Source organism: Ochotona princeps, chromosome 17 (genome assembly GCF_030435755.1).
Source record: "Ochotona princeps isolate mOchPri1 chromosome 17, mOchPri1.hap1, whole genome shotgun sequence".
NCBI classification, from domain to species: domain Eukaryota; kingdom Metazoa; phylum Chordata; class Mammalia; order Lagomorpha; family Ochotonidae; genus Ochotona; species Ochotona princeps.
The window spans coordinates 35,859,446-35,882,396 of NC_080848.1; the positions used below are offsets into that span (position 1 = coordinate 35,859,446).

Genomic DNA, 22,951 nt, shown 5'->3' on the forward strand with positions numbered 1-22,951 from the left:
ACCAGGCACACTGGGTTAAAGGCTCAGATTTATTAGGGGTATCTCCAGAGTGTCTGAAAGGTGGGCTGCAGGGAGTAAATGTCCTTTTCTGCCCACGTCCTAATGCTGCAAAAAATGTGGCCCTTTCTCATCTACCTACCTTCCCCTGGAGGCCCCTGGCACCCCTACCTAGCCCCTCAGCTCTGACTGTACCCAGAACCCACTCCATCCCCCAAGCAGTGGCCCATTTGGTGGGACAGGACAGCAGGGGTCAGCTACCGGCTTGATGGCATTTATTCATCACCCTGGCTTCCCTGACCTCAGCTAAGGGTGGGGGTGGATGCAGGGGGGGATTTCCTTTTGTTCACCTTCCTGGCTTGTGTGCTCTTTCCCCCAGTCTTCTTAGCCTGGGCACCATTCCTGTCTTTCTTCCTGGGTGATGACGACTCCACCATGTCCTCACTGGAGGGCTCGCCTTGCCCCCGGTCATTGTAACTGTCCTCACTCTCCAGGTCTTCACGGCTTTCTGGGCTGGACTCAGACATCCTGGCCAAGTCTCTTGGGCTTAAAGATCGAGTCAGATCTGGAGGCGAACACTCAGATTTCACTGGGCTTTTCTTCTTAGTCAGCTTACCTTTCTTGGGTTTTTTCTTCAGCTTTGTCTTCTCATCCGTTGTCTCCTCCTCTTTGTCTTTTTCCTTTTTCTTCTTCACCTTCTTGGTCGCCTTGCCCCCCGGGCTCTTCCCTGTGGCGCTCTCTGAGCGCCAGATGGTAATGGGTGCTGGCGTGTCGGGCACACCGGTGACTGTGACAGTACATGTGTCAGCAGGTGTGGTGGTGGGCCCCACCTGGGTTGGGATGGGGGGCTTGCTGTCATCCTCTTCATTTAGGTCGTCTGCCAGACACTCATGGCGTATGGGATGGTGAATCACTGCCACAGACACGGGCCGGTAGCTTTGACACCTGGGCACAAGGTGGGTGGGGAGAGGGCAGGAAGAGAAGGCTTACTGGGTGTTGGGGGGAAACTCCCCAGAAGAGAAACTCTGGCCTGCCCGCACTCACCAGCCATACCAGATCTGCTCCACGCACGCCTCCTCCGGGATGAGCTCAAAGCAGGGAGTCTTGATGTTGCAGCAGGTTGTGCCTGAGCCAGAACCCGAGCCTGGACCAGGACCAGGGCCTTGGCCAGAGCCAGAGCCAGAGCCCAAGCGGGAGCAGGCTGGGCCTGGGTCTCGGGAGCTGCTGCTGCTGCTGTTGGACTTCTCCGAGCCATCCTTCACCCTGCCACAAACAGGACTCAGCCTGCCACCTGCACCCCATGTACCCCCAAGGCTCAGAGCCAGAAGCCTGAACAAACAGCACGTTTCCAGCTCACCCCAGACTTCCAGAAGACCTCCCCACTGCTCACGGAGCAGTGCAAGGCTTCCAAGCAGGCTAGAATACACAGCCAGGTCAAAGCTGAGGAAGCAAATGAGAGGCTGAGAGGGACCCCTCTGTGACAGCTGGCCCTGGGCGCCCACCTGGCATCACAGTCGCAGTGGTTGATGGCATGTAGGTGCAGGTTGCAGTGGCCGTAGTCAAAGGGATGGATGATGTGCGCCGTGCACTGCTGGTGTTTGCAGCAGCACCTGTCCGTCTCCTTGCAGTCACCTGGAGCGGGGCGGGGCCTGAAGCTGCCACTTACTCCGCCTCCCCCTATTCTACTTTAGGAGTAGCAGCTCAGCCCAGCAGTACCTCCAGGGCTGGGCACTGCCCTTCTGCTGCCTGCTGTGCCCTCAGACTCCCTTGGGTCTCCTGTCGTGTCCAGCACATAGGACGTCCTCACAAGGTCCCCCTTACCATCCTGTGACATTTCATTTCCTTGATGGTGCCCACACTACAGCTAGGTTGGGGAACCCCCACACCGCCTCATGTCTGACCCTTGCAGCCTCTGCTGGCAAAGCCAGCCCTAGCATGCTCCTCTGGTGCTGCCTCCTCCTCCTCGCCATTTCTTTCCCACGGCCACCTTGAGCCCTGAAGAAAGGTCCCACCTCTACCTCACAGTACCCCAGGTCTCTGCTACTGCAGATCCCTGTCTGACCTGGCTGTCCCTCTAGGCTGCCCTTCAGATGACTCCACGCACCTCTGCTAGCATTCTGGACAGAGGACCAGGGGCTTGCCTGCAGGCTCCACTGACCCTCCAAGAAAGCGGGCAGCCTGGAGAGGCTCTGCAAAGGCCACAAGAACTACACCTTGAGCCCATGCCCAGGAGGGGTGAGACCCAGGCGAGCCCGCTGCTGGCCACCAGCCAGGACTTGACCCAGACTGTGCGTATGTAAGGCAGTGATGTGAGAGGCAACTTGCTCTGAGGAAGCTCTCCTCCCTCGTTCCCCACCCCACCACAAGGCTGGGAGCTTCCAGAAACCCCCTTTGGGCTCTAGGTCTCCTCCTGGGCCCTTTCCCTACCCCCAGGAACGCCAGGGCCTGAGGAGCAGGACCTCAGGCCATCACCACCTCTGGTCTCAGTCAAGTAGTGAGTGCGCAGAACTTGAGGGAGACAGGCTGGGGTGCAGGTCTGACTTCACTGCCTATGACGTAGGCCTGTTTCCTTAGCCACAAAATGGGGTGGTAGCGACAGAGTTAGCAGGGTTGCTGGGAGGACTCGAGTCACACACCTCTCAGACTCCTGTACTCAAAAATGCAGTACAGGGGTACTGGCCAGCAGGGGCTGAGGGAGAGGCACCAGCTACTGATAGACCAGGACCAAACTTCCCTCCCTGCCCATGAATAAACATACCCTGCCTGCCTTTTCCCAGGGGCAGCTTAACCAAGGGAGGGGTGGCGATACTCAGGCCCAGAGCTCCCCGACCCACCTTCAGAGGAGAAAGTAGATGCATCGGTGCTGGATGCCACACTAGCTGGTGGGTGTCCTCTCTTCCAGCTGGGCAGCCTGTTTATATCTGAGGGAGCACAGAGGGCAGTGGGCGGCAGCCCCTCCACCTGCCACTCATCCCTTCCCACATCCTGGAGATGCAGGGAGTTAAACCACAGAAGCTGCTCTGGTCGCTGGGGGACAATGCAGGGACGGTCCCAGACAGCAGAACGGCTACCCAATGGGAAAGAAAGGCCAGGACTACCTGGCAGGATGGGACAAGGCAGTGATAGGGAGCAGGGAGGACTTCTTGGAAGGAGCATCATGGGAGCTGGGGTAAAGAACAGGAGTGAGGAAGGCCTAAGCCAGAAGTGGCAGCTGCAGCCACAATCCCAGGAGTGTGGAGCCTGGGCAGAGGATCCCTGCTATACCTCCAGCTCCCTAGCTATCAGTACCCACAGGGGAGAGTCAGCCACCTTCCCTTGAGACACTGAATCTGAGCCCTGTTTGAGGAAGATGATTGCTAAGGGCCTTCGATGGGCCCCAAGCAGCATTCCACAGCCCCTGGTCACTTTGCGCTCCTGTTCCCGCAGAACAGTGCGCAGTCCAAGCACTTGCTGGGAACACCTGTGCACCTGCTGTCCCTCCCAGCAGTTCATCTCCCCCACGCGCTCTGCAGGAGCTCCTTCCTCACCAACTCCTCCCATCCTCCTGGCCAAGCAGCAGCACACACTTTCCCACCAGAATGGCTCCTTTGCAGGCTTTTCCTAGAGACTAGGAACATCTTCAAACAGAACACTCATCCACCCCATTTGTCCCTACCTTTCTAATACCCATTATGTCCCAGACAGGTGTGGACAGCGCCTCCAGGCACCAGTGAGGGAGGCCAGCCCCTCTTCCAGCAAGCTCTGAGTCCTCACCTCTTTCTCCTAGCAGGCCATCTGCCCACTGCTGCCACCCACCCAAGGCCACCAGCAGTGTCAATGCTTAGCAGCCTCCTTTTCCCCTCATCTCACTTGACATGGCTGACCAGTCTCCATCATTTACACTGTGTTCCAGGGCCTTCCATGACAGACATCTCATCTTGCTCTCATTCTTCTGAATGGCTCTTTAGTTCCTCCCTGCCATCTTTGCCTCTTTCTTGGTCATACCCCTTAAAGGGGAGATTAACAACACACACACATTTCCTAAAACCATCATCTATATCCATGGTTTCAACATCCACAAAGAAAATGGCATACATCTAGTCTCTAGGGGACAAAACTGTGGCATAGCATACTAAGCCTCTGCCTGCAACACCGGTGTCCCATAGGTACCAGCTCAAGTCAATTCAAGTCAGCTCCCTGCCTGTGGCCTGGGAAAGCAGTCAAGGACAGCCCAAAGCCTTGGGACCCTGCACCTGTGTGGGAGACCCAGAAGAGAATCTGGGCTCCTAGCTTCGGATTGGCGCAGCACTGGCCGCTGCAGTCGCTTGGGGAGTGAATCATCAGACGGAAGAACTTCCTCTCTGTATATCTGACTTTCCCATAAAAATAAATAAATAAAAGTAGGGCTGTAATACAGACTGCGTCTCCAAAGCAAATAACCAGCGTTCTCCTGAACGGTCTCAAACAGCTTTTTGGGCCATGTACAACAGCTCAGTAGCTAAAGCCTCACCTTGCACGAGCCGGGATCCCATATGGGCACTGGTTTGTGTCCCAGTTACTCCACATCCCATCCAGCCCCCTGCTTGTGGCCTGGGAAGGCAGTGGAAGAGAGCCCAAAGCCTTGGGATCCTACACCCTTGTGGAAGATCCAGAAGACTCCTAGTTTCTGGCTTCAGATCAGCTTGGCTCCGACTGTTGCGGCCACTTGGGGAGTGGACCAGCGAACAGAAGACCTTTAAATCTGCCCTATAACTCTGCCTTCCCAAATAAGTAATAAAAGTCTATATATAAGAGATCTATATTTTTTTAATAATAAAAGATCGATACTTTTATTTGAAAGGCAGAGTCACAGTGAGAGATCTTCCATCCTCAGAAGGCACAATGGCTGGAACTTAGCCAGTCCAAGGCCAGGAGCCCAGAGCTGCTTATGGGGCTCCATGTGTGTGCCTGGGCCCAAACACTTGGGCCATCCTCCTCTGCTTTCCCAGACACTTTAGCTATGATGCAAGTGGAGCATCTGGGACTTGAAGTGGTGCCTTTATGGGATGACGCCACTGCAAGAAGCAGCTAAACTGGCTATGCCATGGTACGATCACAGGCCCTGAACATCTTAAGATCAGTATGTACTAGGTCAGGCAACATGGCATAAACATAAGCATGTAAAATCCCTTATGCTGGCTGGTTTATGTCCCAGCTGATCCATGTTCTGTCCAGCTCCGTGATTATGGCCTGGGAGAGCAGTGGAAATGGCCTTAGAGTGCTTCAGCCTCTACAACGTGGAAGACCCAGGGCAAGCTCTTGGCTCCTTGCTTCAGACTAGCCCAGTTCTGGCCACTGCAGTCATTCACGGAGTGATCCAGAGGATGGAAGACTTCTCTCTCCTCTCTTTCAAGTAAAAAACAAACCAGAGTAAAAAATCGCCATGCCCCACAAGACTCTACCATCCTTTTCCTACCCCGCCCCTTGAGCCGTGAACCTCATCCTCCTGTGTAGCCTCCATCTCATAAAGCAGCTGACACCACAGCTAGAAATCAAGGAGTCGTCCTTCCTCTTACCTTCGCAGCCACTTCATGATCAGTGTTAGGGGCAGCCTGCCCGCAGCCTGTACCGATAGCCCACCTTGGACCTACACAGCCACAGTAGCCTGCTGCCTGGCCTCCCTATCTCATGACCTCATCCCATCCCCACACGGCAGCCGTTACTTTTCTCGAATGAAGCTGGTTCATCACATACACTCTTTTTATTAGCATCTCACTTCCTTCATGAAGAAATACAAACTCCTGTACCCGGCGCAGTAGCCTAGTGGCTAGAGTTCTCGCCTTGCATTCGCCAGGATCCTATATCGGAACCGGTTCTAATCCCAGCTGCTTCACTTCCCTTGCAGCTCCCTGCTTGTGGCCTGGGAAAGCAGCAGAGGATGGCCCAAAGCCTTGGGACCCTACACTTGCATGGGAGACCCAGAACAAGCTCCTGGCTCCAGACTGGCTCGGCTCCGGTCATTGCGGTCACTTGGGGAATAAGACATTGGATGGAAGACCTCTGTCTCTCCTTCTCTCTGTAACATTTTCCAATAAAAATAAATCTTAAAAAAACAAAAAGAAATATGAAGTCCTAGGTTGTGGTAAGTCAAGTTGCCACCTGTTGCACTGGCAAATATAATCATGGGTGCCGGCTCAAGTCCCAGCTCTTCCACTTCGATCCAGCTTCCTGCAAATGGACTGAGAAAGCAGATGGCTCAAGGCCTCGGGCTCCTGCACCTACGTGGGAGATCCAGAGAAAGCTACTGCCTTCTAGCCAGCTCCAGTCACTGCAATCATTTGGGAAGGGAAATGAGCCAGCAGATGAAAGATATATCTCTCTCCGTCCTTTCTCTAATTCTTTCAAATAAATCTTGGGGAAAAAAAAAACTCCTGGCCCTGAGGGTCCCAGCTCCCTCCCCCCTCAGAATCTGGCTTTCACAGCTGTCAATCCTATCCTCCTCACCCCTCCATTCCTCTCACCTGCCTCCCACTCCCCAGAAACACCTGCTTGTCTTGGAAAAACAACGGTATCCAAGTGGAAGCAGCCATACCTGTCTTGGGTTCCGCTGCCCTGCCACGGTAGCTGGCACCCATGACACTCAGCATTATGGTAAACGCCGGTATTCCATCCGCCTCTGCATCCACAAAGCCCAGCGTGTGGCAAGCGCTCAGTGCATGTCGGCTGACTGCATGGACATGTGAGCAGAGCCACAGTGAGACTCTCACTGCCGGAGGGCTTTTCCAGGGATAGAGCACCGGTCCAGAATGCACACGTCACACCTGGCACACACACCATCATGCTTCCGTTACGGTCCCCACCATTTGGTGGATGCAGACAGACTCAGGGTGAAGAACTTGTCTCCAGAGGCGAGTTAACAGCTGGCAGGGGAGGGTCTTGCCACGTCCCCAGTCCATGTTACTTACTGTTGGCTGGGGAAACACACACGCAAACTCAAGAGCACGTTCAGCTTGCTTCCAGAGTGCAAGCGCCTCTCACTCCGTCTGACCTGGCTCTCCACCCTGCCCCCAAGAAGCCCTGATAGCCGTCAGCTGTCTGGAAGGGGAGTTGGGCAAGTTCAGGATTCAGTAACTCAGGGCTGAGGAAGGGAGCTCCCCAGGCCCGCAAGCAGAGCCGAGCTCCAGCTGAAGCTCGGCCCTGAGCTCCCGAGGCCGCAGTGACCCAAGCAGGACTCGGAGGACACTTGCTCCTGAACGGCAGGTGACAGCTTGAAAAGCAGAGTCAGGCTTTCCCCTGGCAGGACACGGAGGCCTCACCCAAACTCACAGGTGATGCTCATCTGTACAGACTCCGCCCCGTCCCGCGGCCCGAGGAGGCCCCAGCCCTTCAGGCACGGGGGGCGGGCGCCAGAGTAGCCACTCCGGAGGGAGGAGGGGAGAAAGGAAAGGGAGGTGAGAACCGAGGAAGGGGAGGAGGGAAGAGGAGGAAGAGAGCGAGGGCGACCCGCCCGCGTCTCCCGGGACTGCGGCCGCCCCGCCCCCACCTGCAGGCGATTGTGATGTCACGGCGTGGAACCCCCACCCGACTCCTTCCCGCCTTCACGGCCGATGGAACCGCCCACCGGGCCCCCAGGGCGAGCGCACGGCCGGCAGCTGCGGCCCGGCTCCCCGCGCGGCACCGACCTCAGCCATTGGCCCACGGTTCCACCAGAGCCCGCCCCGGCCCCGACCTCAGCCATTGACACGCCCCCGGCCTCAGCCTTTGACGCGCGGCTCCACGAGAGCCCGCCCCCGGCCCCACGAGAGCCCGCCCCCGACTCCGACCTCGGCCATTGGCCCACGGCTCCCGCCCCGGCCCGCCCCTGCCGCCGGCCCCGCCCCTTACCGCCACTCTCGCTATCCTCCCAGCCGCCGGCCTTGCACTCGCTCTCGTCCCTGGTCCACCTCTCAATCCTTAGCGTCGTCCTGACCCACATCGCTCCCGGACGGCTTCCTCTCCAGGACGCTTCCTCGACGCTCAGCTCGGCCGAGCCCTCGGCCCCGCCGACACTCCACCCCGGGCTGGCCCCCTAGCGCCGCCTCATGCTGCCGCTGCCCCGCCCGCCTGCCCTCTCCCCGCCTCCGGCCGCGTGCTCTCCCCGCCCGCTCTCAGCGTCAGCCGCGTTCTTCATCCGGGGCCTCCCAGCTGCCGTCGCGCCCCTCGAGCCCAGTCTTCCCTTTACCTCACGGGCCCGGCCCTCACTCCCATCCCTACTTCCGCGCCGCGGCCCGCTGCCAGTCCGACCCGCGGCTTCAGCCCCGCCCTTGGCCGCGGCCGCGAGGCTGGGGTCCCGCCCCGTGCTTAGCCCCGCCCCTGGCCGCGAGGCTGGGGTCCCGCCCCGTGCTTGGCCCCGCCCCCAGCGTTCTGGGCCCGCGCGCTCGCCGCCCCCGCCGCCCCTCGGGCCACGCCGACCGTGAGGATGAGGATGGGGGCCATGGGCCCGTGACGGAGTCCGCTCCGCCGCCGCGGAGGTCCATGGCTGAACACCTCAGTGAGGACGGGGTGTCGGTTCACATCCATGCTATGACAGCTGTTGCCCGCGAAGCTTCTCGCACCCAGGCCAGCATGCCTGGAGACAGCAGTGCCAGTTAGAGCTCGTTGGTATTTCCGTAGGCTTGTCTCTGTGCAGACAGCACCTTAGCTGCGTTCATGGTGGCTCCAAGTCATAACACACCCGCTCATCTAACCACAGCAGACACTCTGCACATGCCCCAAAAAGCCCTACCCCCCCACACACTCAGACCCACACACGTTCACCCAGACCGAAGACAACGTGCACTAAGGAACTTTCACACATCACACACCACAAACTCCTTGCACTCAAACGGCTCCCTGCACCCCCAGCCACACCAGCGCTCCACACACAGGCCTCCCAGGGCACACAGAGTTAACAGGATTTATGCAAGACAAGAGTGAAGGTACCTAGCTATTACAGAATGGAGAAAAAGTTACAGCCACATCTTTGGCATTCCACACACCACACCTCTCCATTTCTCTTGGCACCAGTTTCCAAAGCCAGGATACGCCTCAAAGAACAGAGCAAAGACCCCGTGGAAGCCTTGTTTATCCTTGGCGCTCCTTCCTGCTGCCACAGCCATCATGGTCACCTGATCGCTCTTCTCTGGCTCCGCTCCCGAGAGGCAGGGGGCACTGCCAGACCTCTCCCAGCACCAGGTATGGGAAGGCGAGGGAGGTTTGATGGTGGACAGTGTTGGGAGTGACCACCAAACCAAGCACACACTGGACAGGTCCCTGCTAGTCGTAGCCATCCACAGATTCCTCAGATGACAGAAAACCACAGCATGGGCCCAGTACCATGGCCTAGTGGCTACAGTCCTCACCTTGAACGCCCCGGGATCCCATATGGGCGCCGGTTCTAATCCCGGCAGCTCCACTTCCCATCCAGCTCCCTGCTTGTGGCCTGGGAAAGCAGTCGAGGACAGCCCACAGTTTTGGGACCCTACACCCGTGTGGGAGACCTGGAAGAGGCTCCTGGCTCCTGGCTTCGGATTGGCACAGCACCAGCCAATGTGCTCACTTGGGGAGTGAATCATCGGACGGAAGTTCTTCCTCTCTGTCTGCCCTCCTTTCTGTATATCTGACTTTGTAATAAAAATAAATAAATCTTAAAAAAAAAAAAAAGAAGAAAGAAAACCACAACAGCCCCTTTATCTGCAGTATGTCCAGCCAATCTGGGAGTCTGGGTCATGCGTTAACCAAGAACCAAGGTCTTAGTCACACTTCCCCATGGGGAGAGTTTACAGTTAAACACAAACACTCCTAACTCCCAGCATGGCCGCTGCCTGAGGGCCAGCTCTCTGTCTTCCCTGGGCCACGTGGTGAATCCCAAAGCATCCAACATGGTGTTCCCCCTCAGAGCTATATTTATGTAAAGAAAAGGCAAGAGTGTTTTTAAAAAATCATCTAGGGCCCAGCACAGTAGCCTAGTGGCTAAAGTCCTCACCTTGCATGCACCGGGATCCCATATGGGTGCTGGTTCTAATCCCGGAAGCTCCACTTCCCATCCAGCTCCCAGCTTGTGGCCTGGGAAAGCAGTCAAGGACGGCCCAAAGCCTTGGGATCCTACGTGGGAGACCTGGAGGAGGCTCCAGCCTCCTGATTTTGGATTGGCTCAGCTCCGGCCATTGCAGCCACTTGGGGAGTGAATCAGTGGGTGGAAGATCTTCCTTTCTCCTCCTCCCTGTATATCTGACTTTGTAATAAAAATAAAATCTTTTTTTAAAAATTGTGTAATAGTGGAAAGTAGGTACCAGCATTACATAGAAAGACACATTTAGGAAAAGGGACCAGAGGAAAGGATTCCTGCAGCCTGCTAAGCCCCTCTGAACGGAGGACCTGGTGCAACTGTCCAGATATGCCATCTGAGCTCCCAGCCAGCCTGAGCCCCACTCAAAGGCAGGGAGGAGGCCCAGGAATGGCTTCCCCAGCGGCCAGCAGCCATGCCTACTCCACATCCCTCATTCTTGAGAAAGGACTCCAGTCCCCAAAGTGCTAGTAACTCAGAGGTTTTAATGCGTAAGGCACAGTGTGGGGCTGGGCTTGCAATGCATGCAGGGACACGGCCCTGCACGGGTGCATATACACGCAGTCCCTGGAGATCCAGGAGGGCATCCAGTCTTTGGCATGGTGCCTGGAAGCATTAATCATTAGCATGGTCCCAGCAAACCCTCTGGGGGTACTGCCCCCAGGGGCAGCTCTGTGGTCTAGAAAACCAGCACAGGCACCCTGAGGGAGTCAGGGTGCCACGATGCCCTGGGGTGGGCAGTCTCTAAAACAATGCCCTCACTCCTCAGGGGCAGCACGCAAGCTTCTTCTTGCTGGCAGTCAGATAGAGGTTGCTGTCGTCACTGTTGAGGCCTGAGGAAGGAGGGAAAGACGTGCAGCAGGAATCCCAGGGCCCCCTGGCTCCCTGCTGCCCTCAACCAGATGGGCACTCACGCACAACATCCCCAATGCGCCGGGCTCCAGATTTTTCCAGCTCAGCCAGTACATTGGCTTCAAAGGTCAGGGCAGCCACCCGAAAGAAGAACTCTCGAACGTTCTCACCTGACATGGGAAGCAGATGGGTCCTGAGCGGCTGTGCTGGGGCTGAGGACATTGTACATGGCTAGAGATGAGGGAGTAAGAGGAGAGGCTGGCAGCAGGGCACGGCAGGGGCCTGAGGTCCCCAACTCACCAGTGAGAGAGGAGACCGCCCAGTACTCGGCCTTCATCTCCTGGGCCACCTTGAGCGCATCCTTCTCCATGAGCGCGTACTGAGCGGGAGTCTGTGGAAAGGTCAGTCAGATGGGGAAGGGAAAGGAGGTCCCCTCACCAGGCTGGGCAGGTCCCCCTGCTAGCACACTCACACTCAAGTCCTTCTTGGAACCCACAAGGAAGAGCAGCACCCTGGCGGGGTCGTTCTCCTTGAGGGCATCAGCCAGCCACTGCCTGCCGGACACAGGGATGCTGAGGAGCTGGGGTTGGGGCAGCCCCATCGGGACCCCGGGCACCCACCACATGCCCACTCATGCCCTCTCAGGTCCCAGCTCCATTCTTGTCCTCCCTGCCCACCCTCCTTCTCAGAACCTCCCAGCACGTTCCAGCATCCTCACATACTTGGTGTGTTCCAGGGAAGCCACATCATTCAGATTGAAAACAATAATGATGGCTGGAGGAGAAGCAGAAAGGTGGTCAAGGATAACACTGCTGTCCCCAGTCCCCGATCCCCACAGTGGCAGAGTAGAGGCCAAAGGCACGAGTGGGCCCACCTACACCATCTCCCCCTCCTTACCCTGAGCTCCTCGGTAGTAGGTGGATGCAATACATTTGAACCTCTCCTGTCCGGCAGTATCCCACCTGGGAGGAAGGAAGCACAGGTGTGAGGGCCAAGGAGGTGGGGGGCAGGGACGTGGGTGCTGGGGTGGAGGGGCACGCACAGCTGCAGGCTGAAGGGAACGCCCAAAACCTCAAATCGCTCCATCTCGAAGTCAACTCCGATGGTGGCCTTGTAGTTCTTATCAAAGGTGTCTTTGCAGAACCTGCGAGAGCACCGGATGCCCTGGCTTGGGCCTCACCCTGGCCAGTCTAGCACCCTCCTGCCCCGGTCCAGCGCCAGCACCTCCTTACCTGTTAATGAGGCACGTCTTCCCCACGGACAGGTCCCCCACCACAATGACCTTGGAGATCTTAAATCTGTTGGAGGCAAGAGTGGGTAACAGCTCTTCCCTCTATGCAGTGGTTAATGCCACCTAATGGGCAGAAAGCAAGCCTGCCCCCTACTAGGTGGGAAGCCAGCTGTGTGGAGGCAGAGGGTCCCAGGCACCAGCTCCCGGAGGCAGGGGTTTGGAGGGATAGACTAAGGGGTGTCTCCTGCCTAAGCATCAAGCACAGGTCAGAACTCCAGCTCTCACACTGACTGCATGACTTTGGACAAGTTTCTTAGCTTTTCTGAATTTCATTTTCAACAGTTCCGAGTGAATATTTGATATAATTTTATTGTGCTATTATAGAGGTTAAAATTAAATAGTTACTATTTTTTCTTTAAAAAATGATTTATTTGTTTTTCTTCTTTTGGAAAGGCAGATTTACAGATTTCTAGACCATTCCACATGAGCACCGGTTCGTGTCCTGGCTGCTCCACTTCCCATCCAGCTCCCTGCTTGTGGCCTGGAAAAGCAGTCAACGAAGGCCCAAAGCCTTGGGATCCTGCACCTGTGTGGGTGGTCTGGAGGAAGCTCCTGGCTCCTAGCTTTGGTCAGCTCAGTTCCAGCTGTGGTGGTCATTTGGGGGAGTGAACTAGCAGATGGAAGATCTTTCTCTCTGTCTCTCCTTCTCTCTGTAAAATTTTGTCTTTCCAATTAAAAAAAAAAATCTTTAGGGCCCGGTGGCATAGCCTAGCAGCTAAAAGTCCTCGCCTTGAAAGCCCCGGGATCCCATATGGGCGCCGGTTCTAATCCCAGCAGCTCCACTTCCCATCCAGCTCCCTGCTTGTGGCCTGGGAAAGCAGCCGAGGACGGCCCAAAGATTTGGGACCCTGCACCCGTGTGGGAGACCTGGAAGAGGTTCCTGGTCCCGGCATCGGATTGGCGCATACCAGCCCATTGCGGCTCACTTGGGGAGTGAAACATCAGATGGAAGATCTTCCTCTCTGTCTCTCCTCCTCTCTGTATATCCAGCTTTCCAATAATAAAAAAAAAAAAAAAATGGGGGGGCCCAGCGTGATAGCGTAGCGGTTAAAGTCCTCACCTTGAACACACCTGGATCCCATATGGGCACTGGTTCTAATCCCAGCAACCCCACTTCCTATCCAGCTCCCTGCCTGTGGCCTGGGAAAGCAGTCAAGGATGGCCCAAAGCCTTGGAACCCTGCACCCACATGGGAGACCCAGAAGAGCTCCTGGCTCCTGACTTCAGATCAGCTCAGCTCTGGCCATTGTTGCCATTTAGGAAAACTTCTAGCTCTCTGTCTCTCCTTCTTTCTGTATATCTGCCTTTCCAATAAAAATAAATAAATCTAAAGAAAAAAAGTGGAGCAGCCAGGACTCTAACCAGCACACACAACACAGGCCTCCATGCATGTTCTGTGCCAGATGCCTGCCCTCCATGTCATATATTTTAGAACACTTTCCCTTCTGCATTTAACATTTCTGCAATAACCATGCACCCCAAGTGTTTTCCATGTAACAAAAGACAGTAATAGTCCCCAACACTGCCCAGCACATATTAGGTGCACAATTAATTGTACCAGCAGTTATATCTGCATCGGCACCAGTTCTTTTTTTTTTTTTTTAAAGATTTATTTATTTTATTACAAAGTCAGATATACAGAGAGGAGGAGAGACAGAGAGGAAGATCTTCCGTCCGATGATTCACTCCCCAAGTGAGCCGCAAAGGCCGGTGCGCGCCTATCCGATGCCGGGACCAGGAACCTCTTCCGGGTCTCCCACGCGGGTGCACGGTCCCAATGCATTGGGCCGTCCTCGACTGCTTTCCCAGGCCACAAGCAGGGAGCTGGATGGGAAGTAGAGCTGCCGGGATTAGAACCGGCGCCCATATGGGATCCTGGGGCTTTCAAGGAGAGGACTTTTAGCCGCTAGGCCACTCCGCCGGGCCCTGCATCGGCTATTCTAACCCACAATGAGACTCATGGCCATAGGCCATGGTCCACCTGGGTCCATTACCTGGGGAGCTGGGGGCAGGTGAGCACTCCCCACGCGGGCCCCCTTCTCCACAGCACGCAGAGAGAGGTCACTTTTCCCCACAGCCTCAACGGACACAATAACTTTCTTGAGAGGAGAGCAGCTGAAAAAAGCAACAGCTGACAGGAGCTGAAACAGGAGCCCAAAGGGGAGAATGTATCCCTCACTACAAGGTTTCTTGGGATGCTTCCTTGTTCTGGTGTCCCCCAACTCACCCCACGGTGCCTGTCCGGTGTTCCTGGCAGGCGCAGGTGACCCGGACATTGAAGTCTTTATGCACGTGCAAGGCGGCCTCCTTTTTCAGGCACTAGGGGAGCAGGGCAAGCGAGAATGGAGCTGGTTCCAAGGCCAGTCTGCCAGGGAACGGTGATGCAGAGGGGACCACCCAGAGCCTGCAGGCCTAGCTGGGTGGCAGGGCTGGGCCCAATTCTCTAACTGGTCTGGTGCCGCCTCCGCCCTGCCCACACCCAGCTGAAGCCAGAAACCCGACGTGGCCTTACCTGGGGCAGCTCCGCCAGGACGCGGTCCCTCCGCACCGGGGCCAGAATGTTCATCTTGCCTGTGGTCTTGGGGGCCGCCCTGAGGATCCGCCCCGGCGAGCCAGGCCCGTGGAGACCCGACAGTCACTCGGACAATCACTTGGGAGCCCGCGGCCTCGGGGACGCTATGACCACCAGGGAGAAGACAATCACTGGGGTCCGGGTGCCCCCGGGACGACTCGGGGGCGGAGAGACCCCCTCGGCAGCCAGCGGGGGGGCTAAGAGTCAGGGGAGGGAGAGACCAGCCGGGCCGCAGACCCCACAGCAACACGGGAACGCGGATACCCGACGACCGACCGCTCGGGGCTGAAGCGGCCCTGCCACGACACAGCGGCCCGGCCACACGGGGTCAGTGTGGGCCGCTAGGGCCCGAGGGGCTCGGGAGAAGCCGCGGGGCCCGCCCGCATCTCCCTCGGCTCTGGGATGGGCGAACGTTGTAACCCGATCCCCGGAAATTCCTGGAGAAGGGCCGCCCCCTGCCCCTCTGGGGGCCGCCATCCCCTGGGCTCCGGCTCTGCGCCCCCGCCACACACCTCTGCCGGCATCCTACACCCCTCAGCCCCTTGTGCCCCGCCGGTCTTCAGCCCGTCCAGGTGGGGGATCCCTCCGGCGCTCCCCGGCTGCTCCCCGTCACACCCCGCGCCTTCCCGGGGACCCTTACCCGGCCGAGCGCTGGGGACTCGGTGACTGCTGCGCAGCATCTGGCCGGGCCAGAACCCGCAGAGGGGGGAGAGGGGGAGAGAAGGGGCCCGAGGAGAGGCGGCGCTTCCCTCCTCGACTCCAGGCCAGGGACGTGACTCATGGAGTCTGCCCCTGCTCGCCCTTCTGCCCTGAGCGCGGGGGAGGGCAGCGGGATGGGGTGCCCACCAAGGGCAGTCCAAATGCCTGGAGACGGAGAGGGGTGGCACCGCTGCAGGCCAAGCCAGCGGACGACTCGGCCCTTTGCGGTGGGCTCCTCGGGGATATCGGTCTCAGGTATAAGGTATCTATTATCCTGACCCCCCCCCCCCAACAAACAAACAAAAAAAAACAGAAAACTTTTCCTTTTTTCCTCTCCGCTCAGCCCTGCAGGGTAGAAGAGAGGAGAGCACACAACCCGCCTCAGGACCCAAGGGTCACCACACCCGGCTTCACACCAGATCCTGACAGGCCACCCCTCCCTCCCCGTGTGCTGCCTGCCCTGCTGCTTCTGGAATTGAGTTTGAAGATAAACTGATCCGGAGCTGAAGACCGGCGGGGCACAGGGGACTGAGGGGTGTAGGGGAACCCGCGAATCTTGGGCAGGTCTGTGCTCGGGCGCTTGCAACCTCAATAGGAAAAAAATGACAAGGGGGAACAGGACAAGTGGGCCCCGCAGATACCCCCCAGTACACACCCTGGATTGGATTTGCCATGCTATTGGCAAATTGCATTCCTTTCCGAACATGATTTCCACAGATGTAGCATGGATGGACGGTGAAACAAGCCACAGAAACACAAATAATCCCACGATCTCTCTCACTTGTGGAGTTCCCACCTCCCAAAAATGTTTCAAATGGCCTCACCTCAGGGAATTGCCCGAGGCTGGGGAGGGGTGGTGGGATGCAGGGATGGGAGGGAGCTGGCTAAGGGGAGTGGGTAGCGATCAGGACTAAGGAGGTCTGGGGTCCTGTGGCCGAGTAGAGTACCTTTGCACATGCACACCGGTGAGTTGCAGGCTAATCAATAACTCAGAAGCTGGGATTCTGAATACTTCTGCTCTAAGGAAATGTTGCCTGTTTGGAGAGAGCTGTATTCACCCTGATTGGACACTGCACAAGGCGTGCATGTATCCCAACATGACCTGGCGCCCTTTAAATAAGCACAACGTTTATGTATCTGTTTAAAAACCTGTGAAGATAAGTCAACAGTTTCCACACGTGCCGTCTGATGGAGATGCTATCAGCAGCCATTCTGACCCTAGTGTTTCCTGCAGCATTGACAGCGTCGCGGGGTCTCTCTTCCCGAAGACTCTTAACTGTTCTAGATAAGGGGTCGGGCTGCGAGCCGCCTCGCTCCAGCCGCCCACGGGCCTCCGACGACGGAGACGTCTTCAGAACCCGCCATTTCCAAGTTTTCTCGCCTTCCGTGGGGGCGGACTGTCTTCAGGCTCTGTCCCGCGCAAGGGGAAAACAGCTGACTACAATTCCCAGAAGGCGCCATGCTACAGCCTGTCCAATCAGCGCTGAATATAAGAATCTCGCGAGTCTTCTGTGAGACTTGGCTCTATAAGCTCATGGGAAGAACCCTGAGAAATCCTTTTTACCAAGATGGCGCCGAAGGCGAAGAAGGAAGGTGTGTGTGTGTCCCGGAGCTCGGGGTCGTGGTCGTTTTCCTTGGGGTCCCCGCAGACAGACTAGGAGGACGGCGGCTGGGCTGGATGCTGAGCGGGCTGCTTCGGCGGCGCTCTGGGTGTGGGCGGTCACGCCGCGTGGGCCCGGGGAGAGGGGCTCGGGGAGGCGAGGCGGCCGGTGGGGCGCCGGGTGTGGGCTCGGGGAGAGAGGCTCGGGGGCGCCGGGCGAGCCGGGTAGCCGGCCCTGGTGCCGGACGGGGGTGTCGGCCGGCGTCTCTGCGGGGAGACGTGTAAAACTTCCAGCCCGCGATCCGGCCAGCCTGGGCCGCCCGCTGGCGCGGGGCTTGTTCGTCACCCTCGTTTCCAGCATCGTGCACATGATGGAAAGCTGTTTTTGAGTTTCCTGAGACTTAATGATGTCTTCAAAGGAACCGCTGATGCACGTGCGGACGCGGCGCCTGCCACCGGGCGCAGACGGAAGTGGCCGCGTCTGAGGCCCGCACCTTCGTTTTCTTCCAGCTCCCGCCCCTCCCAAAGCCGAAGCCAAAGCCAAGGCCCTGAAGGCCAAGAAGGCGGTGCTGAAAGGTGTCCACAGCCACAAGAAGAAGAAGATCCGCACATCTCCCACTTTCCGGAGGCCCAAGACGCAGCGCCTGCGCCGGCAGCCCAAATACCCCCGGAAGAGCGCGCCCAGGAGGAATAAGTCAGTACTGCCCGGCAGTGAGGGGGACTCGCTGGAGCCGACTGGGCCAGCGTAGCTTTCGGGTTAATCATTGAGGCACTCGAGGCTGCCGTGGGAAAGGCCATTTTCTTGCGAGAATACAGTAGCTGGGAGTTTGAGCCTTCTTGGTCATGGTGATTAGGTAGTTACTGTAGTTAACCAGTGTTAAAAGCTGAAGATGTGGATCAGTTGTTGATTGATAGTGAGGAATCAGTTGTTCTTACTGGGCAGCAGTAGCTGACCAACAATCTATAGAAGTTTTTTGCATTTGCTCCAAAATGCTGACACTGTGCTTGAGGGAGACATGGGGAGAAGGGGGCAAAAGTTTGGGGTGTTTCGGCTTCTTTGAATACCAGAGAGGAAAGTTATACCTAGGCCACTTTGAGCTGGAGCTATAAATAAGTGACTCTAGCTGGTGTCTCGAGTAGAGTGGGTTTTCACTGACTGCAGAGGGGCAAGGGTGCAGCTTCCCAGTGACACTCCAGCCTGTGCGTGTGCTAATGTAAGCATGCCTAAAGACTTATAGGAGAGTTGAGTGACACCAAATGGGCCAGGGGCCAGCCCCAGGCTGGTGGCTCACCCCAGGGTGCACATGATGACATTATTTAGCGACCAAAGTCTGATGAAGATGATTGCACCTCATTGTCTGATGCACCCAGGCTCTCGTGGCCTTAGCTCCGGGACAGGGACTGCGCTCTGTGCTGCCTTTGCTGGCCCTGTCCAGGTGACTCCATTCTTGCTCCCCCCAGGCTTGACCACTACGCCATCATCAAGTTCCCCCTGACCACAGAGTCTGCTATGAAGAAGATAGAAGACAACAACACACTGGTGTTCATTGTGGATGTCAAGGCCAACAAGCACCAGATCAAACAAGCCGTGAAGAAGCTCTATGACATTGATGTGGCCAAAGTCAATACCCTGATCAGGTACCTGGAGGGGCTCCTCGCATAGAAAGGAGGCAGGGGCTGCGCCCTGGAACAACATGGGTGTGACAAAGTCCCCGGATGCTGCTGCTGTGGGGATCGGAGGTAGGGTTTCTAAGGCGGGTGGGCCTGAGGAGATTGCTAGGAGCAGTGCTTATTTTCTTCCACCTGGTAGCAGAGGAATCACTGGGTGAAAGTTTGTCAGAGTACCTGGGTTTCAGTCTTAAAATGACCTGCAGCATTTCCCATGAGAAGTGGCTTTATGGTGGCTTCCCTAGCCCTGTCTGCGCAAATGATGGAAAATTCACTATTCGGAAAAGAATGACCCGAGCAAAGGAACCACTGATGCGCCACAACACCAGGGGCAGGTGTGACAGGGCTGTGCGAGCAGTACTAAGGCTTCCCTCTCTACCCCAGGCCCGATGGAGAAAAGAAGGCGTACGTGCGGTTGGCTCCTGATTATGATGCTCTGGATGTTGCCAACAAAGTAAGCTTCCTGTCCTACAAATTCTGTGACTCCCCTGGGTGCAAATGATGCCTGTGAGTGACCAAAGCCTGACTTGCTGATGAGTCCTGACTAACTGACTGCACCCCTATCCCTAAAGTAAGACCTCCCAGCTTAATGTTCACCTTGCAGCGCCAGTAACAAAGCTTCCTTTTGTTTTTCAGATTGGGATCATCTAAACTGCATCCAGCTCTCTAATTCTAAATATATGTTTTTCACCATACATATGCTTATTGGTTTTGTATCACTGTGGTTGGGCTGTGGGGGGAGGACATGCTGGGATTGGGATATCACACCTACTGAGTCACAGGATGGCCCAAGACTTCTGATCCCTCAGGCCGCTCACACCACATTTGTTATTCAGACTATAAGGGCACTCCTAGAACTTCAAGAAGCTGGAAGATAAGTTATTTATCCAGCACCTTTATCCCTGGAAGAGGCTTGGGCATCTTCATGAGTATCATTGTGGGCTAGTTGGCTTTTTGGTAGTCTTGTCTTCACACACCTCACAACCAAGTCCAACCGGTCGGTCAGCTTTCCTCACCCCTTGCCCAAGAAAAGACAAGGACTTCAGAGGAGTGCTTTCATCAGTGTTTTCAATCGTGTGGGTGCAGGCTCAAGGTGGCCAGGACACCCAGACGTGGGGCTGAGTTCCGTTCTAGGCTGTTGCTGCCCCTTGCCACAAGTCCTAGGCTCTTTGTCATTCAGTCAAGAACTTGTCTTTTTGGCGCCGTGTGGGCGCATGCTCAGGGCAAAAGTCTGAGCGCAGGAGGCGTGAGAAGTAAATGAGGATCATCACATCCAGCATGAGCAGGATGCTCAACAGGAAGGTGCCCAGGGTCCTCTGGCCAACATAGCGTAGAAAGAAACTGGTGAGGTAGGCCTGAGGGGCCAGGCGGAAGAGGAAGTACATGACCAAGTTGACATACTTGTTGACCCGGTAGAGAGGGTGGTCCTGTGCGTTGCTGATCTTCATCATCATGCGGATGGTGAGGAAGATGTTGCTGACCTCCACCAGCAGTGTTAAGACCCCCCCGCCAACGAAGCTGCTCCAGAAGATACCCGAGAAGAAGGCGCCCATGGCCTAGGAGAGGAGCAGTCAGCGGGGACCCGGTGTGGAGGCTCCTGCAAGCTCCAGGGCCCTCAAGTGGGGCTGGCAGTGCCCAGGGGGAAGAACACCCTTCAGCATGGTTACACTTGGGTCCCTGCCCACAGGTGCTGGCACTGGGTGCCATTCTCAGCCCTCTGGGGTGAGGCTATGGATTGCAGCCCTCAACCAGCAACCAATGACAGTGCCAACCTGGAGCATCCTAGCAAGAGAAGTAGGGCAAAGGGATGGGCTAGGGTGAAGACACAACCTCCCTCGCGGGATCATAAACTGGGCAAGAGGCTAATCTACCTTGCGCCTCACTCACCATGACATGATGGACGAGGTATTCCCAAGAAGCTCTGGTCTGACCACTAACCACGATGTCCACTGTGTCATGGATGAAATACCCTGCCAGGGTGGGGGGGGAAAAGATCGTGAAGGGCCTGCACAAAAAGTTTCTTCCTCCCCTGCCCTTTTACACTTCCTGGGCAAGACCTACCTGCTGAGAAGCAGACCAGCAGATAGCCAGAGAGCGACCATGCTGTCTCGATTTCCACCAGCATCTCGGGAGTCTGCCATACACTGGGAGGGAAAGAGGGAGTCCCTCTTCATGTCGGCACCTCCAAAGACCCTCACCTCCCACGTTCCTCTAGCCACCAGGGGAGTCTGGGCTTGCGCTATTGGCTGGCTGGGGCTGAGGAGGGGCTTGGCCGAAAACCAGGTGCCTGGGGTTTCCCGGAGCTGCTGCTGGTTGGCTGGGATTACAAGTAGGGAATCAGGTGAGAAGCATGGCCTCAGCCTGCCCGAATGATGGGGACAGTAACTGGGGGCCGCTCGCAGGAGCCCCTGCCCATCTCACTAACCCTCGCACCCCCAAGTCGCTCACTCACCACAGCAGCGCCCAGATCCCCGATACAATAGAGTGGGCGAAGGAGACCAGCAGGTTGTGCCAGCGCCAGGTGCGCAGGGGGTCTGCACGCACGTGAGCGGGCAGGGGCAGGCGACAGAGCGCGCGCCGGAGCGCTCGGAAGGTTAGCGTGGCTCCCAGCAGCAGCGGCGGGGCGGGGTGTAGCAGCAGGGACATGCTGGCCCTCCCTGCCGTCGGTCTGTCCGCCCTCTAGGCTGCTTCCTCGGGCTGTTCTGGGAACAGAGCTCCGACTCGGGCCGGTCCAACCCGGACACCTCTCGCACCGGCCGCCAGCGCCACACAGTTTTCGTGGAGCCCTCTAGGCCCCTTCGCTCCTCCCCGTCCTCCCCGCCTCCGCCGCCCGCGCCCCCGCCCCGCCCCGGCCGCCAGCTCCCGCCCCTCCTGCGCCGCAGCCGCCCAGGGCGCGAGCCCCTTCTCCCTGGGGCCTCCCGCGCCCCGCCCGGCTCTGGTGGACGTGGTGGGGATAGTGGGCCGTCCGGGGGCCGCCGCCGAGGCTCCCCGGGCGGGCGCCTCCAGACTGCCGACGGAGTCCCCAGCCGCCCTGGCTTGCTCGGCCTCGTTCACCCGCATCCCCACTTTCCCCGGGGCCATGGGCTCCCCGGTTTGGGGGCGGACACCTCAGCACTCTCTCCGCCCTCAACTCCTTTCTGGGAAGAACTGGGCGGGACCCGTCGCTCACCCAAGGCCCCCAAAGCCGGGGCCCCCAGCCGGGGGTCAGAACCCCTCGGCCCAGACCCTCTTCCTTCCATGGAGCCACTCATTGGCTGCTTCTGGCCAGAGACCGACGTGTTTACCTGCCTCTCCGGCGCTCTGCACGAGTGATGCTTAGGAACTGTTGAGTCACCCATCGCCACTCTCCTCCCGGCCCGCCCCGGGGCTCCTGAGGCCAAGAGGCTTGTCACAGTCCTCGTGCAGCTCCCCCAGCCCTCCCCCGGCTCCCTGCAGGCCGGGGCTGGGAAGCCTACGGCTTAGCCCCCGCTCCCCGGGTGACCCTCACTCTCCCGCGGCGGCCAGGGACAGTTGCGTCCCCTGGCCGCTGGGTGTCAGCCTCTCCTCGCTGTGGCGCCCAGCGTTCGCGGACAGCACGGGTTTGGGGGGCAAGTTAGGCGGACCCTGGGCTGAAGGGGAAACCGCCCATTGCTGGTGGGACGGTGAGGAGGGTGCAAGAGGAAGAACTGAGGGGACAGAAGCTAGAGTCGTGCAGTGCGCAGGCCCAGGGGCGCTGACCGTGCCTCTCCCGAGGACTCCAAGGTTACCTATTAATCCCAGCGCGGCTCCCGAGTCGGTTTCCAGGAGAGCGCACGGGTGGCCCGGGTGAGCTGCCGCCTCCCGCCCTCCCCACGGTCCCCCTCGCCCTCTGGTGCAGGGCAGCTTGGCCGGGCGACACTAGCCTGTCCGCGGCGGTCAGCGCCCGAGGGCAGGAGCCGCAGACACAACACCCCTACCCTCACATCCTCGCCCCCTCAGACCCAAGGACGCTAGCCCCTTAGCTAATGATCACCCCTCAGCTTACCGCCCAGCTTTTATAGCGCTCCCGCGGGGCAGGCGGCGCCGGTGGGGGGGGGGACCTGGAATTAACTCCCTCTGCTCCAGGCCTCGACCTTCCGTGTGAACCAGCCACCCCCTCCGCCTGCACAGAGGGGAGCCCGCGGCGCCCCTTCCTTCCCCTCAAACCCCGCCATTTCCAGGGACGGGCCGCCAGGCCGCGCTGGGAGCGCCGACACGACGGCCGGCCACCTG

The 22,951-nt window shown here is 57.9% G+C and overlaps 4 protein-coding genes and 4 non-coding genes across 22 annotated transcripts; 5 read left to right on the plus strand and 3 right to left on the minus strand.

The window, feature by feature from the left end:
* Nucleotides 1–257: 257 nt before the first annotated feature.
* PROCA1 (protein interacting with cyclin A1) lies at nt 258–8,016 on the minus strand. 11 transcript variants are annotated; one of them, XM_058675997.1, is made up of 7 exons: nt 7,272–7,448; nt 6,548–6,631; nt 6,115–6,194; nt 2,832–2,918; nt 1,500–1,629; nt 1,042–1,260; nt 258–942 (listed from the first exon to the last, which is right to left on the minus strand). In XM_058675997.1, exons 1-7 carry the CDS (start codon nt 7,292–7,294, stop codon nt 300–302), a joined length of 1,266 nt encoding a protein of 421 aa, XP_058531980.1. In that variant the 5' UTR covers nt 7,295–7,448; the 3' UTR covers nt 258–299. The 11 variants fall into 11 exon arrangements, with proteins under 11 accessions (XP_058531980.1, XP_058531979.1, XP_058531978.1 ...); XM_058675996.1 differs by having other exon boundaries at nt 1,051–1,260; nt 6,548–6,682; XM_058675995.1 differs by having other exon boundaries at nt 6,548–6,682.
* A 2,488-nt stretch (nt 8,017–10,504) lies between these two features.
* RAB34 (RAB34, member RAS oncogene family) lies at nt 10,505–14,818 on the minus strand. The gene is made up of 10 exons (XM_058675558.1): nt 14,695–14,818; nt 14,410–14,501; nt 12,124–12,189; nt 11,934–12,035; nt 11,789–11,853; nt 11,614–11,665; nt 11,364–11,445; nt 11,192–11,282; nt 10,954–11,061; nt 10,505–10,872 (listed from the first exon to the last, which is right to left on the minus strand). The coding sequence occupies exons 1-10, from the start codon at nt 14,746–14,748 to the stop codon at nt 10,805–10,807; spliced, it is 780 nt and encodes a 259-aa protein (XP_058531541.1). The 5' UTR covers nt 14,749–14,818; the 3' UTR covers nt 10,505–10,804.
* Nucleotides 14,819–16,899: 2,081 nt separating this feature from the next.
* Nucleotides 16,900–19,421, plus strand: RPL23A (ribosomal protein L23a). The gene is made up of 5 exons (XM_004593916.3): nt 16,900–17,046; nt 17,564–17,747; nt 18,515–18,691; nt 19,106–19,175; nt 19,358–19,421. The coding sequence occupies exons 1-5, from the start codon at nt 17,022–17,024 to the stop codon at nt 19,370–19,372; spliced, it is 471 nt and encodes a 156-aa protein (XP_004593973.1). The 5' UTR covers nt 16,900–17,021; the 3' UTR covers nt 19,373–19,421.
* Nucleotides 17,416–17,487, plus strand: LOC118759707 (small nucleolar RNA SNORD42). The gene has a single exon (XR_004996360.1). It is a non-coding gene; the product is annotated as a small nucleolar RNA SNORD42 (small nucleolar RNA).
* Nucleotides 18,351–18,421, plus strand: LOC118759712 (small nucleolar RNA Z17). The gene has a single exon (XR_004996365.1). It is a non-coding gene; the product is annotated as a small nucleolar RNA Z17 (small nucleolar RNA).
* Nucleotides 18,975–19,039, plus strand: LOC118759706 (small nucleolar RNA SNORD42). The gene has a single exon (XR_004996359.1). It is a non-coding gene; the product is annotated as a small nucleolar RNA SNORD42 (small nucleolar RNA).
* On the plus strand, nt 19,213–19,280 carry LOC118759713 (small nucleolar RNA Z17). The gene has a single exon (XR_004996366.2). It is a non-coding gene; the product is annotated as a small nucleolar RNA Z17 (small nucleolar RNA).
* Nucleotides 19,422–19,771: 350 nt separating the features above from the next.
* On the minus strand, nt 19,772–22,844 carry TLCD1 (TLC domain containing 1). Of its 5 annotated transcripts, none has more exons than XM_058675545.1 (5): nt 22,725–22,830; nt 21,174–21,418; nt 20,783–20,865; nt 20,609–20,691; nt 19,772–20,277 (listed from the first exon to the last, which is right to left on the minus strand). In XM_058675545.1, exons 2-5 carry the CDS (start codon nt 21,365–21,367, stop codon nt 19,894–19,896), a joined length of 744 nt encoding a protein of 247 aa, XP_058531528.1. In that variant the 5' UTR covers nt 21,368–21,418; nt 22,725–22,830; the 3' UTR covers nt 19,772–19,893. The 5 variants fall into 5 exon arrangements, with proteins under 5 accessions (XP_058531528.1, XP_058531527.1, XP_058531530.1 ...); XM_058675544.1 differs by having other exon boundaries at nt 21,174–21,423; XM_058675547.1 differs by lacking the exon at nt 22,725–22,830 and adding an exon at nt 22,006–22,641.
* Between the last annotated feature and the right edge of the window lie 107 nt (nt 22,845–22,951).